The sequence below is a fragment of the Rhea pennata genome, chromosome 1, assembly GCF_028389875.1.
Source record: "Rhea pennata isolate bPtePen1 chromosome 1, bPtePen1.pri, whole genome shotgun sequence".
NCBI classification, from domain to species: domain Eukaryota; kingdom Metazoa; phylum Chordata; class Aves; order Rheiformes; family Rheidae; genus Rhea; species Rhea pennata.
The window spans coordinates 206,892,043-206,912,505 of NC_084663.1; the positions used below are offsets into that span (position 1 = coordinate 206,892,043).

The 20,463-nt window shown below is 37.7% G+C and overlaps 1 protein-coding gene across 2 annotated transcripts in view; it reads right to left on the bottom strand.

Annotated features, from left to right (window-relative positions):
- Window positions 1-3,591: 3,591 nt before the first annotated feature.
- NAALAD2 (N-acetylated alpha-linked acidic dipeptidase 2) overlaps window positions 3,592-20,463 on the bottom strand; it is a 33,950-nt gene continuing 17,078 nt past the window's right edge. For both annotated transcript variants that reach the window (XM_062577965.1, XM_062577973.1), the window contains 8 exons: window positions 20,387-20,450; window positions 17,993-18,060; window positions 13,946-14,037; window positions 12,402-12,492; window positions 11,473-11,737; window positions 8,077-8,158; window positions 6,649-6,741; window positions 3,592-4,981 (listed from right to left, as the gene is read on the bottom strand). In XM_062577965.1, the coding sequence (XP_062433949.1) occupies window positions 4,792-4,981; window positions 6,649-6,741; window positions 8,077-8,158; window positions 11,473-11,737; window positions 12,402-12,492; window positions 13,946-14,037; window positions 17,993-18,060; window positions 20,387-20,450 (945 nt within the window). In that variant the 3' untranslated portion in view covers window positions 3,592-4,791. The remainder of the gene's footprint in view (window positions 4,982-6,648; window positions 6,742-8,076; window positions 8,159-11,472; window positions 11,738-12,401; window positions 12,493-13,945; window positions 14,038-17,992; window positions 18,061-20,386; window positions 20,451-20,463) is intronic.

Consider the following 20,463-nt stretch of genomic DNA (forward strand, 5'->3'; position numbering starts at 1 on the left):
TGGTTTTTCCAATATTGCCTCTCGTTCTTTCCCTTTATAGACGGGTATAGCACGTGTTTGCACTTCGGCTTGGACCAGGCCCTACCACTCCTGCCCGGTAACAAGCAAACTGGTTCTGCCTCTCCGTTGCTGGAACTCCTCACCTCGTAAGAAAATGGCTGCACATTGCGGAGTGTCCTGAAGAACAACTCATAGATTTTTTGTTCTTAGATTTGGAAGAAAGTGTTGTAAAGGGGAAGGATTCGTCAGGAGGAACACTCTTTTGGCACTGACAAGCCTGATGCGAGCTGCCTGGATGCTGCGGATTGTAACGGGCAGAAGCAGGAAACAGCCCGTGTCACTGGTGGCCTAAATGGCTTAGGAGTTGTCAAAGTTCCACCTGGTGACACTGATGTCCCTGCTCAGCTCTACTCAGAGCTTAACTCTCATACTCCATACACTTACAGTTAAATTACAGGATTAAATGGTAGCCGTTCTTAATTGGCCCTACATTTAGTCTCAGTGGTGTACAATGGAAATAGGCTTTTATCTTAAAAGAGGCTGTTAACTAAATTCAGCTCCTATTGGTTCCTCGAGGGGTAATGTCTCTATAGCAGGTGTTGCTCAGTGAGCAACACATTGCTTCAGTTTGGCTGAAAAGAGAATTTCATAGCTAGCAGAAGCAACAGAAAGTGAAATGAAATTTCCGTATTTAATTAGTGTTGTCTTTCCTGCTTTGCTGTAACGCAGTCCATAATGTTCACCTCCATTCAACTCTTTAAATGGTGCTCGTAATTGTATAACATTAAAACACTATTCCTACCAGCTGCAGAGAGCACGTCCCCAGCTGCCTTTAATACCGTGTTGCCTGGAGGTTCCAGCTCTGCCTCCTTGCGGGTTCCAATAGTCGTGGCATTTTCTGGGAGGCAGGAAATGTCCTCGGTGACTTTCAGACCATGTCAACATCTTCCAGAATTTCAGTCTGCTGTCGTTTTCCTTAGGAAACCTTCTACCGCCTTAATGGCACCACTCTGCTGTTTCTGCTCTCAAGCAATTTTGGTAGGTTAAAGTGTTGTTTTTTTCTTTTTATTATTATTTTTAAAAAAAAAAAAGGTTGAGAGAAGAGCTATACCAAGAGACCACAAAGTACTTCCTCAATAACCTGTCAGAAACGCTTAAAGCAAGGTAAAAGACCAAAGCAGGTCCCTTCGTGTACATATGTTTTGTTTCCCAGACCTTCAGGGCCCTCTGAAACAAAAGTTGTGTCTGGATAATTGGGCCTGATCCCTTTATGAATAGTCAGTTCTGCTTGCGTGTAGCTGGTCCCTCTTAGCTCACTTCTTGACTCGCCACAAGCTCCTGCAGCAATGGGCTCCATGATGGGATCACGTGTTGTGCGAGGAGTCCCCTGCTGCCTGCTGCTCGCTTAGGTACAAGCACAGCAGGGACAGGGACAGGAGCAGTGTTACTTCCTCCACAGAGAGAAGGGGCTAATAGTGACGTTGAGTTACACAATGCATTTTATTTGTCATTGCTGTTTTTTAAAAAAATGTAATTTTAGATAGATCAGCTGAAGCAATTTAAAAGTTTGACCTTGACTTGACAAATTGCTTTGGCTGAATTAAAAAATTGGGCAAGTCAAAATGCTCTAACACCTGAACCATACAGTTTTTGAGAGGAATTATGAAACTTCTTCAGCCATGGTCATCAGAAGTTGTAAGTTTATGGTGTACTTGCACTTTAGTCATCAGAACCCTGGGACAGGCAGATTCTAATTCTATTGCTCCGCTCAAGCAATTATTTGATGCCTGACTCAGCCTTGAGAAGGGGTGCTAAATAAATTACAGAGTGTTAAAGAGTGTTGAGAGAAGCACTGGAATCACTTGATCCTCAAAACTTTTCAATTTAATTTTCACAGGTATTGGATTAACTTAAGTTTTTATTAAGCCTAAGATCTGCAGGGATTTTTGGGGATTGTTTGATTTTTATTTATTTAATGATAACATGTAGAAGAACTGTTTTAAATTACTACAATTTCTGGTGCAAAGGAGTGAGTGTGTGATTGAATTGTCTTATCATTTACTCTGAAAGTGATAAGAATTCAATCACAGGTAATACAGATAATAACATACAGAAAGGAGCATGTACATTATCCCCATGTTTTGACCATCACTGAACTGGACAGTTGCTACAACATCCTTTCCAAAAGCAAGACAAAGATATTTCAAGCTTCAGGGAATCTGAGATAAATAAATTTCTTGGCACTGTTCTCTTGAAACTAGTTCTCTGAGAGACCATTAGCAAAACAAATACCAAGTTTCATCCTAGTTTAATTTTGCCAAATTGCTTTGTAGTCCTGGTCCAGCTTCAATTGCTGAAAGTGTCTTTTCCTTCCAGTTGCAGGATTCACCAATTGCTTCAGTCAGGTTGAGTGAATGAACCCAAGTGTAGACACTGCATAAACAGAGTTTGCAAAGGAGAAAGTATGTGATGCAGTGTTACCTGTTTGTAAGGAGAGCCTGAAAAATTCCTAAACACGTACTGAAATTACAGGCAGCTAGAGATGATACACAAATACTGCAGCTCTTGGCCTGCAAGACCGCTGTAAGTTGCTTTGTTGCCCATCCACAGAAAATGAGATACTACCGACTACAGCATTGAAGGCAATTTCAGCTCTGAACAACTGATCCTTTTGACACTAAATATTTGGGACTTTATGGAAATCAATTAGTAAAAGCCATTTATAAGTGCAAGATTTGCTTTTTTGTAAGGCTACGGGTATCACCCTCCCATTGTAGATTGTAGTACAGGAAAGGAAATGTATTTAAGCTCTTTCCTATACTTTTCAGATGTAGCAGATATTGTGATGATTCATAGATTATGGTTCTCAGTTACACAGAGGAGAGGAAGAAAGCAATAGATTCCAGCTCCGTGTTCACCCTGATGTGAGTTGTAATCTCTTTCTAATACTTCAAACAATGCACAGAGATGCCAGGAAATAATATATTGTTTTGCCTTTTGCAGCTTCAAGGTGATGGCACAGAACTGTAGAAACTAACTTGCACTGAGGAAGTATGCTTTACTGGTGAAACACTTAGCTCACTTAAATGGGAGAGATAAAACACTGGCTGCAGAAGTGTTACTTATTTCTCTCTCATGTGCCTAATGCCTGATTTGCAGAAGGGAATTCTAACAGTAAATTAGGAGCCTAATTTCCATAGATACACAGCTGTTTGTGTTTCAAAAAGGCTCATTAGAAACGATGCCAATGAAAGGCTGTTTTCTTGGTAGCATTTTTCCACAAACCAACTTCCTAAAGGGCTGAACTATAGTAATTTCTGGTTTCCTTGGCTGAATTCAAGACATTGTTTGAGATGGGAACAATTCTTTCTGCAGCCTAGAAGCAGTTATATGTCCACTGTTCTGTTTCTCTAATTCTGTCCTTTTTTTTACCACACCTTTTGTACTCCCCCTAAACAAAAAAATTATTCTCACTATGGCCTGCTGCAATTTATGGTTGCGAAAAAAATGCAATGTATTTTACTTAAGACATGAAATTGGTTATTACCAGTTCCCACAAATTAGAATGCATTTAATAAAATTTTATGCCATTTTATTAGTTGCAAAACAGATGGATAGGTAGTACACAAAAGTCAACTGAACAAGAATAATTTTTTTGTAAATTAAAGAGTTTTGTACTACTATCATTTTAATGCATTTGAATTTCTCCTTGAATGTATATGCAGCTCCTAATGAAAACTTACTTCTGCTCTTATCAGAAGGCAGAACTACTGCATGAAATCAAGCCTGAAGCAATCAAAAAAGACATGCTGCAAATTCCATTCCCCTTTTTGCACAGCCAACACTAGTATCACCCTGTGCAGTGACAATGTCCTCCATCTCCCTCAGTTGGAAGGTGACACCTCTGCGTGAAATAGCAATAGCACTCCCAGGGAAAAAGGAACAACAGCTGCCACTGCTGTGGGATTAGTGAAAGTTTCAGAAGGAACAGAAAGATCAGTTCTGTTATCCCCCTAAGTCTGTGATTTCTGAAGTAAGATTTTCTGAATAAAGCAGGGAGGTGCACAGTGATTTTCACAGGGGTAGACACTTAGTGTTCAAGAGTCTCTTTGTAAAATACAGAGAAATCAGGTTTCTGCAAAAAAACAGCTGTGTTCTCTGATGACCAGGCATGTCTAGTAGCCCTTTTACTCCCTTCAAAAAAAGGGTCTCTACATATATCTATATATGTGTATATGTGTTTATTCTTCAAGATAAGAAAGCAAATGAGCCCTCACTAGCCCTACTGAAGGGGTTCTAAAATGAAGGAATGGCTTCAGTGTCTTACATTATAGAAGTCATTATTAGAAGAAGAAAAATATATTTGCTGAGCACTGATATTTTTCTTTGAAATGTTTGCTGTTGATCACTGCTACAGATGATAAGATTTACAGACACCTATGCAAATAACTGGTTTTGTAATTGTACGTCCAAAAAATCAAGACCTCAGAATCAGCAGATCCTTCACAAAAAATCTAATTGTGAACTAATTGTTTTTCTCCTCCCTAAAACTTTGCTTTCATCTAGTGTTTCTCTTAAAGCTACAGTTTTGCCAGTACTAGAGAAGCAGTAATTTCTAGCTCACAAATCTCTGACACACAAAGCTCTTGCTCATCCTACCAGAACATTTGCATGTATTCAGAAGGCTGGAAAGAAGTGATAGGTAGTTAGAAGAGACTATGTTGCTACAGTAGGACCACTGCAGTGAACTTTAGACTTTGCTGTTTGCCTGAGCTTTTCAAAAGCATCATCCTATGCTACTTCTTTCAGTGTCCCTGCTGCTGCCTGCACTGTGAAAGCTGCAATGGAAATCTGCCTCTTCACTTCTTCCCAGGCTCCATGCTGATCTGCTTTGTTTTCAATATCAAACATGGCATCATAGATTCCTGGGAAGGACTCTCCGGCGTACTTGTTGTGACTGCTCGGAGCAAAGATGACATGCCTGTGAGGAAAGAAAAAAATAAAGGTACAGTAAATAAAAATAACCATTAACAGAGTGCATATTCATTGCAGGGAATGGTGTAAATCTGTGTGCTACATAGAGCAGCTAGGAATCATATGAAGATCAGCACTCACTACATGAAATCCAGGGGGACCAATCTTTAAAAAGACAGCATGAACCAACCCTTAGGATAAAATCTATAGGAAAGGGGACAGATTTAAAACAGATAGCCTTCTCCCTGGAAGAAGCACTGCATTTGTCTGTTTAGGAATGGAGCCATATTAAGCCTTTGCAGAGGTGAGCTCAGTGCATCAGTTGAATGAACGTGGCAGTTAAGTAGAACAGGGAACAAACCCAGTGATGGGCTAAGTAAAGTGGAACAGAAGCCTCAGAAAATAACTAAACAATTGGAATGATGCTAGGCAGATCTGCAAAAGGAATGTGAAAAGAGATTAAAAAAAATAGAGGAAGCTATTTGAGAAGAGCATGAATTCTACAGATCTCTTAGGTAAGAAGTGATTATACTGGAACTAAAGTGGGCAAAAACATGGTTTAATTTTGAATTCTTTTTTTTAATGAAAGAATATTTGCAGCCCTATTCTTATATTGTTTTGGCTCATATGAAGTAATAAAGCACATTTACATCATGTAAAAGATACCCCCAAATCAAAACAAATACTAAAACTAAATTAATAAATACAAGCTAGCCCCCCCCCCAAAAAAAAACAACCTTTGACCAGCTCTAAATGATACCCTAACACCAAAGGGAGAAGAACTTCTAGAAGAAAGAAATATTACATTCTTCCAAAAGCATGAAAGACAATTTATCTTAGGAAGGGGATGACTGAATTCTATATGCCTGATGGACTCCTGACTTGTTGTGAAAGCCATCAGTCAGTAAGTCAGATATATCTGGTCATTAGGAAAAGGGGGATACTGAGTAAAATGAGGTAGTCACATATCTGACACTGAGAGTTAGCTTCTGTCAAGTGCTACTGATAAATGCGCTTATAGAAAGTGCACCAGTGTGATGCACCAAACAACATTATCATTCTCCAGGGTGACACGCTTGGAGAGAGAAAATGTAAAGGAAAAAATAGCCAAGGACTTCAGCTAGTAGGAACAGCTGCAGAAGCAACCATAGCTGGGAAAGATGAGACTCTGCAGCACTGCTTTAATGGGCCTTTATCAAGGCTCTAAGGTGACTCAAAGGTCACTCTCCTCAATCTAATTTCTTGACTTCTCTCTTCACCTTACCCTCACTACAAAACTGTTCTTATTCTCTTTTCCTTTTTACTGAACTCTTTTCTTCTTTCTTTCCAAATAGTTGATTTGCTACTGAATCCTTACTTGGTACAGGTTTAAAAGAACTAGATATAACAGAACTGGTAGTACATACTTGCAAATAAAATTCACTGAATAGGTTGGCTAATAAATATAGACTGGCAGACCCAAGAATGGGAACTAGGCATTTCAAGGCTGATGTAAGCAAAGAGGTCTCCTTAGAGTTCATAAACGAAGTTCTCTACTCACTGGGTTATGCCTAAAATAGAATCTGTCAAGCTAAAAGGCCTATAAAGCAGTTCAGCTGACCAGCCAGTCAGGGTGGGATTGACTTAGCAAAACATAGTGCCTCAGACTGTTGGTTATGTAACTTGTTGCCTCACCTGTAAAATTTCCTGCCCGGTAAGCCAAGAGGATCAATAAAAGCTCTTTCTACAAACATCAACTGATCGTTCATGATTCGCACTGCAACTGGACTGCAGAAAACAGAGAAATTCACATAGTGAAGAAATATGACTGTTCAGTTTAATTCAAACACTTTTCTTTGAACAGAAAAATGATTAAAATGCATTTTGCAACAAGATGAGGTTTTGCAAACTGAAATATTCAACATATGCTATACTAGTGCATTAGGATTTCTGTGTTAAGATTCAGGGGTTAGGTTTAGCTCAGTTGGTTAGAGCGTGGTGCTAATAACTTGCCAAGGTCACAGGTTTGATCCCTGTATGGGCCACTCATTTGAGGATTGGACTAGATGACCTCCAGAGGACCCTTCCAACCTTACCAATTCTATGATTTGCAAAACTCAACTGCAGGACTTCATGGGCATGATGTGAAATGAAATGGGAGACCTTAGGATAGCAACAGAAAGTTACTTAGTACTAAATGGCACTTGGAAAATCCTGCTTAACAGGAGTGGACAGGAAGGGTAGGATTTAGGTAAAGATAAAGATAATCTGGATTCAGGTGTATCCCTGGAAGCCAGATAAGTAAGCTCCCACCCCATAGAGCAATGCAGTTGACCAACCAGTAAGGATGGGATTCAGCTGCCTAAACATAACTATGCGGTACCATAGTGGGTGCCTAGGAGCACATGTTCTCCAGGCACTGCACCTGAAAGGTATGGGAGTCCCATAGAGCCCATAGGTTTAGAAGCCCCATGTGGACGTCTTGGACATTCTGGAGCATTATCCTGTTTCTTTAAGGATGAACTAAGTCACCCACTAGGCTCCACTGACTGGGCTGTCTAGATCTCAGTGTACTGAGATATGAATAGTGGTGTCACCTACAGCAAGTATAGGTATCTAAATAGAGAGCTCAATCCCACTTTAACTTGTTCCAGTACCTGCTGTTCCATTTAGTATAATAATTTAAATGACAAGCTTATAATAGTAATAAGCTCTTCAGCTGATACTTTCCATCATCAAAGGCAGAATTCATTTTAGCAGATTATTATCTGCCTTAGAGTTTGAGGACTCTAGTCTATGCTAGTCAACTAAACTCCTTGGGTAGTCACTGGAACGAGAGGTACTGCTCTGGGTAGCTAAGGCAGATGTGATGAACTGGAATCAGAGCAACTAATCATATCAGTAAAAGTTGAGCAAGGAGAAACCAGAAATGCAGACTATACTAAAAGCAAATCCTGTAGTCCTCTCCCAGATGGACCTAGCACTGATTTCAGTATGTCTTTTTGTCTTCTTTTCTCTAGCCAAGGTCTAAGGGCTTCAGGAATGCCCCTGGACAAGGAAAAGAAAAATGATAGATGGAACAGTATTAAAATGGATATATATATTTTCTTCAGATTCACTTACTCATTCATGTCAACTTGTTCAAGTCTCCTATGAAACTCAGCAGCAGCCTTTGAGAAATTTGCCACAGCGGAAAAAAGTGAATCTAGAAAAGGAAAGATATTTGACAAAATTTCAGAGTATTTGCTGAACCCCATATATCTTTTGGTTGCCCAGTGTTGGGCAGGAGGGGATTAATACTTTTCTTAGTGTTGCTATAATTCTATTAATTTTGTTGTCTCCTAGAATTCATTAGTTTCTCTATTGCAGACTTATAAAGAGCTGCACTATTAGCAGTAATATACAAAGACCTTGAGCAACTATGCCAACAACAAAGTAGAATACTCGGTAAAGCTTTCTCAGGTATACATCTGGCCTCTCCCTGACAAGGAATTGACAGGTTGGAATTGCAAGCGGAAAATGCTGCTGTTTCATTTTTAATAAAGTGATGCACTGCAGTGTTTAGTTAAAGAAATCTGACTTAGACTAAAAATTCTAGCTCTTCCCCCAGGTTGTTCAAGGACAGCAGGATTTTCCTTTTGGAACATCAAACATCTATTCATATCACACTAGATGAGTATGATATGCATATTAAATTAACAGAGACATAAAAGAAGTGATTGTCATAGTGCATAACAACAGCCAAGGTAGCTTTAAAGTAGTGAAGGCACCAGCTGCCACATGTATCAAAAAGTCCCATGCTTGCTCCATGCTTGCCCTATAGAGACTACAAGGTTGCCTTGCCACAACCTTGTGTACCATCCCACAGTTCTGCTATTCAAGCCTCGGGATTTTGTTCATTAATCCTCATTACATGCTAACATGGTTAGCAGGTAAATTCAGTTGCTTTTTCCTCCTCTGTCCTTAGTAGTATATCCAAGTCCTGTGTACCAACCTAGCCAAAGAAGCAGAACTTTCTGCTGATAGCAGCTGTGACAATTTTTCTGTGGAAGGTTCTGTTTGAAACAGACCTAGGAAAAAATGTCAATTTCTACAATTAATTTTTGTAGAACAAGAAAAAGGTGGACAGTACGGGGAGAAGAATTTCTGACCTTACCAAGAACACAAGTCCATTACACAGAGGGAAGTTTTACAACTTGTACATTTTCCCCACAAGTTTCAGAAAACTTCAGATAAACCAATGTTCCATCTCTTTGATCCTACAAGAACATGTCACATATGATCAGGTCATCTCCTACATCTAATTGCTTATGAGCAACCATGACCTACAAATGTTTACAAATTCAACAAACGGTTTTAAAAAATCACTTAGGCTCTCTGTTCCCAAGACCCCTGCTGAAAGCTGCTCTACAGTTTCATTTGCTCTTCTGATTTCCAGCAAAATTACTCATTCATCATCACTTTAAACTTATTTGTTCTTGTATTAACATTTCTGTTTAGTTTACACGATTTTAGGCACAGATTTTACCCCTGCAACCTGTTTATAGATTGCAGTATTTAGAGACCAAGGTTGCCTTGTGAGAGTGAGGATTTCGCGTTTGTCCACAACTGTGCATTTCCACAGGGCAACAGATGTAAGTTTGCTAGAGGATGGAGTTCTGCCCTTGTTAATATCATGGCTATCTGGTGGTAACAGATTATATTTCAGAAGTAGTAGTAGGAGATTTAAAAGAAAAAATGAGAGTCATCTGAAAGGATATACGAAAATTTGTGCTCATGTTCACTAGCTATTCAGTGCTGCCAGTTTTGGTTATTTTAGCAAATATTATTAACACAACATTTCTTTTTTTCCTGTAAACATTAGTTCCTGAGAGCATATGAATAAATGAAAATATTTATTGAAAAAAGGTTTCCAACCTTCACTGCTGCAGAGAAGCAGCTGAAATGTGAATCCAAAGGCAAATAAAAAAGCTTTATCTATCTATTATATCTATTATTTTCAAAGACACTTGTGTGACTTATTCAGGCCTAATCTACAGTTTTCTGTCATTCAGTGTCGGCAAAAGGCAATTCCATGAAAATGCTCACTGAAATGAATTTTAATTTTCACAGTATTGCAAAAACATCCACACATTATAATGCATTCTGGTGCAACAGAATAAAATGAAAAATAAAAAGGTAAAATTTTAATTAAGAACTAATTTAAAGATGATCAGATATCAGAGAAGAGCCATGAAAATAATAAAATACTGGAAAACATGCCTTGTAATAAATGATTCAAAGTGCCATGTCTATGAAGTTATGGACAAGAGTGCTAAGTGGTACTTGGGGAACAAAAATTCCAAAAAAAGATAGCTTCTAAAATTTAGTTGACAAAGGAACAAAGACAGATGCATTTGCTGGAAGGCAGAGTTGGAAAAATGTGCATTTTAAATGAGAATAAAACCCAAACAATTAAAATATTTATCAGCAGAATGATTTTAAGAAAAAAATTGAGAGATTTTCTATTAATGGAAGTGGAAAATATGGACACGATGTTGTTCTAAGATATATGGTACAGTTCACACAAGAATTTACTGAAAGAAAAATCCTTGTGCTATGCAAAATCTCAGACCAGATAATGTCATAAGGTTTCCTCCGTCTTGAGTGGCCTTTTTACAAAACAAGCATCTTTCTTTTAAAATTTGTTGAGAATTTTTCACCTAGGCCCATTGTAAGAAGGTTTTAATTATGTTTTTGTTTTTCCCAAATGAGGATTCAATTTGAGATACTTTTAATTTTTCATATATCTCTAGAGATTACTGCACCTCTAAAAAGCTAGCTTAAGTCTCCAAACCATGGGCTTACTAAATGTCAAGTGGGATAGGACTGACTGAAAATCATCCTAGGTAAAAGCACAAGGTGTGAATGAAGCAAGAAAAAGAGAGAGAGAGAAAGAAAATGACCGTGGAAGCTACACTAGCCTCTGACCCAGAGTGCTATGCAGCCTCCTTATGTTATATGCCTCATTTTAATGTTTTTAAGTGTTCAACAAATGAATGTACTTATGCAGACATGTTAGAGAAGTGCTTCTATCACCTAAAATAGGTAGCTGGGGACAGAGACAATAATGAAGCTGTCTGAAGTTAGATTAAATCCTTGGCTGAGGAGGGATGAGCTCTTGTGTCTCCCAAGTTCCAGTAGCCCTAAATGTTGAACCTGTTTTCTTTTTTAAGTTTGAAAAAAGTACCTGGTCCTGGGCAAGACCACATTTTGCCTTTGGCTGTAGTCCATGACTGCTCATAAGCCATATAATAATGTAAATAATTAATAAGATGCCTGGCAGTTACTAGAACTGTCTCATCTGGACAATAATATGTTTTACACTAATGAAATTTCTTGGAGGGCTCTTTCCTTATTGTCATGGCATAGCTGAAACATAAAAGGTAGGAATTCAGATTCAGGAGTATAACAGGTATGTTGTGTCTCTGCTATTTCTAATTGATACACTCAAAAAGTACTGCTGTAGGTATTACTTACCAAATGATATTTTGTAAGTTTTCAGTTCTTCTTCATATTTTTTGGCCAATTTATAAATTCTATTACTATATCCTTTTAAGGCTTCTCCATAATCTCGACAGTCGAAAGGAATGACGTAGGAATCTGCAAGTTCATAAACCAGTTGGCCTCGTAACTGGGCAATTGTTAGCTGTTTCCTGAAGGTGGGATCATAAAATTTTTCCACTAATTCAAAAGTCTCATACACAGTGTGATAAACAGGATAATTGCTGAATTTGTCAGCTTTCTGAAAAACAGCAAGTAAATTTGTTACTGTCCTGTATTCTAACTGCAGTTTAAGGGATGTATTGACCACATAAAGACTATGATGTTTTTGCACAACTTCCAGATCAAAAAAGCGATAGAGCACAAATTTCTATCCTTCTTATTTTTTATGTTCATTTTATGAAACTAAAACAACCTTAATCAATGGACTATCACACAAGACAAAGTGAGCAAATTCCTTCTCTTCATCTGCACTGACCTGCCTTCAGCTGCACTGTATTTGCTTTCACCAAAAATGAAAAGTGTCTGGGGGTTTGGATAGCAGAGATCTTTAATCATAGTCCCCTTGGATATTGTGCATTTTTTTTCTGAACAGAATCAAGGAAAATATCTGAACTATGGGTGCTACTGATAGTACGACGGCATGAAGTCTGCATCTCCATTCACATTCTATAAATATCCTCCTAAGAACTAGACATCCCACAGAATGTACACATCATTCCAAAATGTTTATTCTCCAAGCTTTTAGTTTTTTGTTACATTAAAAGATGGCACTGATACACAAAACAGTCAAAGATTCTTTAAAGTTTTTTTCAATTTCAGCATTATATTAATTATGAATAATTGATTTTAAAAGGTAACTGCTCAGCATTATCAAACTTCTTCAAGCAGTTTAGACCACTTACCCTATTCTTGGTATAACGAACTCTGCCTGATGCAATTCCCAGTCGCTGAAAGTAGGCTTCAAAATCACTGCCTGATCCTAGTTTGTTTATTCTACACGTAGGAAAGAAAATGTGTCTATGTAAGAATACTTATTTTATAATAGGGTAGTAATTTAAGCAAAATGCAGATTTTCAAACAAATGGAGGTCAAGGCTTCTGAAGGGCACTACAGGGACAGTAGTAAGATCAGAATCCAGACAAGTGTCAATCCTAATCGGTCCAGCTGATTTGAGTCCTACACACTAAACCAGCATCCAGTATTACTAGGCAGATCTTTAACTCTAACAGGTGTTAACCCTGATTATGACACTGACCACATTAGAAAAAAGCACACAGTGTGGGCACTGTCAGTCACGAGAGCTGCAGAATTGCATCAGATAAGCCTCTGCAATCTTAAAATATTAATAATCTATTAATAATCTATTCCTACACTAATATGAGTTGGGAAGCAATGTATGTAAAGACAGATGTTTTTATATCCTTAATGTATTCTACATTACAGTCAAAGTCTGGTAAATAATTTCCACCACACAAGATACATCTAGCATTCAATACTTAAAAGTAAATATTGCCATCTACTGGGTAGATGTGGCAAGACAGAGGAAAAGAAAATAAACAATAGTAGAGACAAATATAGCATTCTAAGGGTTTTTTTTAATATTTATTTAAGATTTTTGTTAAGTTTTAATGTCTAGTCAGGAAAATAATTGATGCTTCCCATTTAAAAAAGAAAAAATAATCTAGCGAAATTTGTTAGTATAACTTACTGCATGAAACTATTTGTATCAGTTGAGAAGGGCCAAATCTGGTAGCTTTTACACAGGGAGAAATCTTATTCAGTCTAATGAATCTAGAAATTCATGTTACCAAGGCCTGAAAGATAGGGTAATATATATAGAATATTTTAGTTAAATCACAAGAGGGTCCATTCTATTTACCTTACATGAGTAATGCTATATTGTGAGTAACATTTAGCTCTACCAATTACAAACTCAAAAATGTCTTGAAGTTTTAATACATTCAAATATGGATTTGTAATGTATTACATCTATCTCCATTGTATAAACAAAACTTAAGTATCATGATAGCTTTTTAATTACTGTTCTAGGCAGTTTCTTTTTTTTTTAAAAAAAAAAAAAACATTTGCTTATCCTAATAATCTTGATATTATCTCACCTACTAGGGTGACTAAACTGTATTCCAAATTCTTTCTCTGCCCTTCACTTCTACATTTGCTTTCCAAACCTTTTATTTTTCTATTAATAAAAGGCCCTTAAAGAGTGTGAGGTTTCATTTTGCAGTGGGCATAGATGTTACTAATGGAGTTTAAAAAAATAATGCCGTAAGGTTTTATTTTATTTTAAAAGATATTGTTAAGAGAGTCACCGTGAACTAAAAAATTTTGTACCACTGTCATCAACAGCACCTCTTGAGAAATTCTGGAGAGTAGCCATGCTATGATATGCTGCAAATACTAGGAAGGAAAAAACAGATTAACAGCTTACCTGGGATAACTATTATTTTCAGTTGTAGGGTCTTTCTCAAGCCAGCTTTCATAAAGAGACTTACTTTCATAACCCTCATCAGGGCTTAAAATCTGGAGAGGAAAAGATTGTAATCTCTAATACCTCTAATTCCATTCGGTTTCAAAGGAGATTCTTACAGCTATCTGAATCATTCTTAATCTAAACGATTGCTGCGTGCAAGCCATTAGTCATACACTATTTACCTTCGTTACCCACCCTTACAGATCCCAGTTGTGAACACTCTCTCACAGGCACTAGGAACCATCCACAGACAGGACACTAGCTGGACTCCTTCATTTTTAGGGGGATATTAGAAGAATCCTGGGGATTTCTGCAACTTCTTCACACCTAATTATAGCACTATATATGTACACATGCATACAGTGCTACGGAGCTGCTTCAGCAACCAGGCTGCCCAACTGTGTTCTTTTCCATAGGCAAAGGAAGAAGATAAGCCTAAGCCACTGGAGGTTTGCCCCGTGCTGTACTAATATTCTCCCAACAGGCTGAGCCTGAAACGTGACTGCTTTCTGCTGTAGGAAGGCTACAAAGGAACTGTGCTAAAAGAAAGGGTCAAAAACAGTCATTAACTGTATTACAGCTGTACCAGACTGGAGTCCCATCGTGCAAGACACTATATGCACAAATTCAGTTCCCATCCCTACCTTAAAAACATGGAAAACTGTGTAAACATTTTAGAAAAGGTAAGTATTATTAAGTACATCCATCATACTGATGGGAAAACTACAAAACAGTACAGAATTAGTTAACCACAGCTGCTAGGAAATCTGTGGCAGAGCTACAAATCAAACACTCTGGTCCCTAGTCTCTTAGCAGCTACACTTAGCAGCCTTTAATAGTTATGGCTGAAGCCAGGCATGGTCATTTAAATATAAAATTGGTTGTGATGGAGGAGGATTGGGATTTTTTTTTTTCGAACAAGGGAAAATCTTTTTTACAAATACAAAACATAAATGCGTATGGCTAAAGTAAATGGTTGCACAGTACTGTAAGGACTTAAATTCTACACTGAAAAATATACAGACTTCCAGTTGAAAATCCCAGGAGTTCTGACTTCTGAGACTATGGCAGCAGCAAGCAGAATAATAACAACTTTGTGAAGTAACTGCTTGTCTGCTGTCATTTCCAGGGCATTTTGGTCAAGCTCTAGGGCTAAATTGAAAATGGTATATTCATAAAAACAAGCTGAACTCTGACATATGGGAATAGAAGTACTCCATGCTCTGGTACAGATGTTATTCTGACAGCTCTGGTTATGTAAAAACCATTGGTCAGCTCTTTCACACAACACTGAGAGCCTAATAAAACATACTATTTGTACTGACTTACATCCAAATCTAGAATCATGTAAGCTCACTACTACCTGAAGAGGAGTGATAAATAGAACATGGAAATTGGAGTCAGACTACTGTAATGCTGGCTGGTGTCAACAAATTTTCTAAAGCCTAGTAGTAGAGCAGTGCCAGAAAAGACTGGCAAAAGCTCAATATCCCACCTGCATGCTGACTACCACGTTTTAAGTGCAGAACTCCCTAAGCACAGCACTTCATGTGTACCCTGCATGTTTTGGTGAGAAGCGGCTCACTCAAAACCAAGAAGAGAAGAGAGATCATGGGATGAATGTGCTAAGCTGGACTTTTTAATATGATCAGAAATCACCTTCCTTCAGACATGCATAATTTCCACCCACATCTACACTAACATTTTTTTGTATACTGGCCTTTCTGAATGAATATCCGTCCCGTCAAAAAGCCCAATGCACAGTGTATGGAACATTTCAGTTCCATTTATATTAAACTGAGACTTCCTGAGGTGCCCAGGATTTCTGGTAGTTCAAGAAACTGACTACCAAGATACGCAAAGACTTAAAAGGTTGAGGCCTTGCTGTGTACATCTAGTTACTTAATGCTTTCTAAAAAACAAATGCACCCCTAGTTAGGTATCTCTAAATCCTCTCCCATAGTCTATCAAAACATAAGCATTCTGAGTATAACTGTTCTGGAGAAAGGTTTCATAACCTGATTGCTGGAGGTCTCTGGTAACACGTTGACACTGGTAAATTAAAGATGTTAGGAAATGAAAACTACAGTCCAGTTGAACTACTGCAGTTCAATTGGACTGTGAATTTATTTTTAATGAAAGTGAGAAGGGGGCCTAGATTTAACAGTAAAAAAAAAAAAAAAAAAAAAAGTGCTAGCTAGAAAAATGTGAAATGGATTATCTCAAAATTATTTAGAAAGTGAAATAATAATAATAATAATAATAATAATAATAATAAAATTATTTTTTATAAAATATATATATTTTATAAAAATATATATATATATATATATATACTGCAGATGAGATTCCTTGGAGAAACAAAATGACAGAAGAAAAAGGAGAAAAGTCTCCTTGAATACAAAAAGCAGACAGAAGCAGAGAACCAGGACCTTTCAACAGTGGCTTTAAGGAACTGAGGGAACAGTCAGATTTTTCACTGACAACTCCCTACCACAAATCCAGCTTCTTAATAATGAATCAGTGAAGTGTGTGCATGAATATAATGTACTTGCTAGGAACTCTTTAGCAAGGTAACAGTATGGGATTATGGAGTAGCTTGCAGGCTTTCTATTGTTTATAATACATTTCTGCTGTTAAAAGCTTGAAATTGGACTGGAGCATTTTCAAAAATGCCAGTCTCTCACAGATTTCATATGATACTGTAATGGAAGTTTTCTACCCAAAGTCAGTATCAGCTGAATGTGGACTTGAGATCAAAGAGTAAAGTAGTAGTTTTAGCCCAGAGCATTTTTCGTCTTCTTATCTTTTGCAGATATACAGATCCCTGGATAAGCGGCTTGCCATAGATAAAAAATAAATTATTCTAATCAGGATCCTGCAGCACTAAGGACATAGAAATTTTTGCAGGTGAAGTGAATGGCCCCTCAGTGCGTGAAGTGTCATGGCTAAAATCTAGCAAATCTAGAACAAATACAGCTTCTTCCTCTGAAAGGGATAAAAAGTAAGATAAAATGAGTTGATAAGAAAATAAAATGTATATAAGAAAAGAAAAAGACAGAAATAGCTTAGATAAACTATCCCAGATCCACACCAAGGCTTTTCCAGTGTTAAAAGAAAATGTACTGCATTTGAAAATAACTCAGAATGAATGCAATTCTTGTAAGAAGGGAGACAAACACCTGGAACCATCTGACCAAGTGCTGTTACAGCAGCAGATTCTGCTGCCCTAACAGTTATCAAGAAAAAAAGTCTGTACGTACAAGAGTGGACAATCACATTTGGTCAGATAAATCTCATTCTAAAGGCATCTATTTGTAGCCACTGCCTTTAAAAGAAGCCTGAGTTTCTTAACTGAGAAACAGATGCCTTCAGTTAATTGAGATGAATCCAGATCTGAGGATAGTACTGGCTCCTACTCACTCAACGAGGGCAGTGCAATGGCTCATGCTAGGTGCCTCATCTGGTTAACTCCTTATGCAGCCAATAACATTTCGTGCCTCAGTGAAGGCCTACAATCCACACATCTGGCCTTGTAGTAAGACCCACTCAATCTTTTGATACCACAGTATCTCCAGGTCTCAGCAAGATAGGGAGAAGATTTAGAAGGAACAAACAGACAAGAAAAAAAAGGTAGCAAGCCAATGTGGAAAGAAATAGATACTATTCTGCACTTGAAATAAAAATGTAAAACACAATTTATTTCCTTGAGTTTCCTTACCCCCTTTGACAATTGATCTAGCTTGAGTATTTTATTATCTTGTCTTTATTCCATTTGTATGCTATATTGAAAATAATATTTCAGTTAGGTCAGATACCCCTTCCAGTCTTTCAAAGAATATTGAAGACCTGTGAGCCTGGATTGTACACCACTGAGAGGAAGTTTTGCCATTGATTTTGGTGGGATCAAGACTCTTCTAGCCCAGCCATAAGATATTATATCCAACAAACTTGCAGTTTTACATGATCAGAAAGTCACAAACAATAGATACTCTGATTTTGTACCTCTTTTGTCAGTTTATACACGAGTTTGTAGAGAAGGGGGGTGCAGTCAACTCTTAATGTGTAGTTGCCTGAAAATGAAACACAGACACAGAAATCTTGCCCTTACATACCAGCTGGGATGAGCAGCATTTTCTAAGGTTTAATGGATTAAGCCTTAAAGTCCTTTCTTACACAAACCTTTCCTTGACTCTACGATAAAAATTATCAGAATATATACAGAAATAGACCACATATTTGGTCATGTTGTGTAACCTAGTGCCTCTAAATGACAATGATGCATTGGATATATAGTACCAACACAGTTATGTAATCAAACCATCCCATAGTTCTAAAACATACCCAAGTCTCCTTTACTTGCTACAAGCCCTTTTCATTCACGTGCTACCCAAAACTTGTATTAAACAGAAGGCAGCAGTAACCTCCTATAAAAAGAAGTTGTTAAAAATAAAGTGAGTGCATTCATGAACTGTGCAGGAGGAAAGACATACTCCTTATAATACTTTTTAAGAAATCTTTCAAAGCAGCTACTTCTTTCACAATAAAGAGGTCTTTCTGAATGCTTTCACCATCTGTAACTGGAAGTCAGGCCAAGGCCATCTTCTCAGTAAGATGTTTGCAAGACAGCTGACTTTCTGTATTTCAGAACTAAACTTCACCCAGACAGGAGGCAATATAGATGAAGAGCAATGTTTTCATTCATTCCCTTATAAATATCCGCTATACCACCAGGCTCTGGCTTCTACATTTTACACCAAGCTAGTTTCCACCTTGCTTGAGGGCTGTGTAAAGCTATCTGGAGTCTCTCATGCTGAATTTAGCAGAAAGGGCCCCATCCAAAAGAAATTATTACTATTTTGGAGGCAGGCAGGAGTATTAAGCAGTCTTTTCTACAGACTAGAGCTACTTAACAGCAGCTGGGAAAACACGTCTCCCCTCACACACAGACTAAAACAAAGAGGGGTGAGAAGGCTTTGCCATAATAAAGCATAAGCTATTGAGATTTTAATCCTTAGAGTCACATGAAAAATGGCTAAGATACTTAAAACAGTACATTGAAGCATGGTGCTCTTTTTCCTTATTATGTATTTCTTTTGCAGTGTTTTGCTTTCATGTTTTCTTTAATGCATAAAGTAAGAGACACGTTTGAATAATCAAGATTTGGGAGCAAAATTTTAATGCTTCAGTTCATTGGCTCCGAATCAGCTAAAAAATGTGTGTTACAATCCATGCTGAGAATAATAGACAGTTGTAAAGCTATTATTTCATCCAAGAGATCTTCTAGGCATGAAATTCTGCTCTACTTTTTACACAGCATGTAGGCTGCATAATTGAAAGAACAGCTCTCCTCTCCCTGTACCTCAATACTAACTCAGCATTTAGAAACTCAGTTTGGCTTTTTAACTCCTTCCAATCCCTTTGTGACAGACAGAATTATAAGTTGACAGAAAGAAAAAGATTTTTTAAATATGCCTATAAATATACATTGTACTCACACACAGCAAGCCCAAATAATTTGAGTTTAACACGGGAAGAGCAATGCCTTAAGAAGCTGATGTCATGATGCAGGACAGCTTCATGGGACTTCACTGACTATTATTTCAGCACATATAATGGCAAATTAAGCCCTTTTATAACAAAACTCAGTATAATTTAAGAGGGATATTGTCCTCATTATTTCAATTTAGGTCAAAGTGCTGGCCCCAGCATCCAAAATTCAGTTTCTAAGCAGCATGCCTGCATGTCAGACTCTTCATGGAATTTGAAGTGAGCACCATAATGGTGGGAAATCTTTTTGGGAAACGCTCCCGAGTGCTTATTTTTCTAGGAGAGCCCTGCCGTAATACATAACTATTTCTCTGCACAGCCATAGCAAAACATAGGTGACTGCAGTGGCCCAAAGCACCAAAGTGAATTCTCACCTCCACAAAATCTAAGCCCAAGGCCTTGGCACAAATTGTCTTGAGACTGTAATAAATGACAGTGCCCCCAAATATTATTACTCCACAGTAAAAGGAGCTGGAGCTGCACGTACAACACAAGGAATACTGCTTTGCATATATTAAAGCTGTAATTGTATATTTAAGCTAATAGAGTTTCTCAAGAGAGAGTTTTAAATCCAGACTGCTCCATTCATTAATCTGGACTCCTTCAGGAGACCTTCAGGACTCAGTGCACTTGGGCTGGAGTTCACAGAGGGTACTACTTGCAACAACAAAACAACACAAAAAATTAAATGGATCTCTCTCACCACTTAATTCTGTGTTTATTACATTTACTCACAATTTCATATTCTCTATCTTATGTTTGCCAGCTTTGGTAGCAAGAAATGATACAGAGTGAAATATTAAAACTGACATCTAGGAAGTAAAGTGAATTTAAAAATAAAAGACACACCTTCTATAGAAGAATCTGTGTTGATGTATGCAACTGCTCGCTCCTGGAGGACTTTGGCATTTTCCTGGGGTTACAGA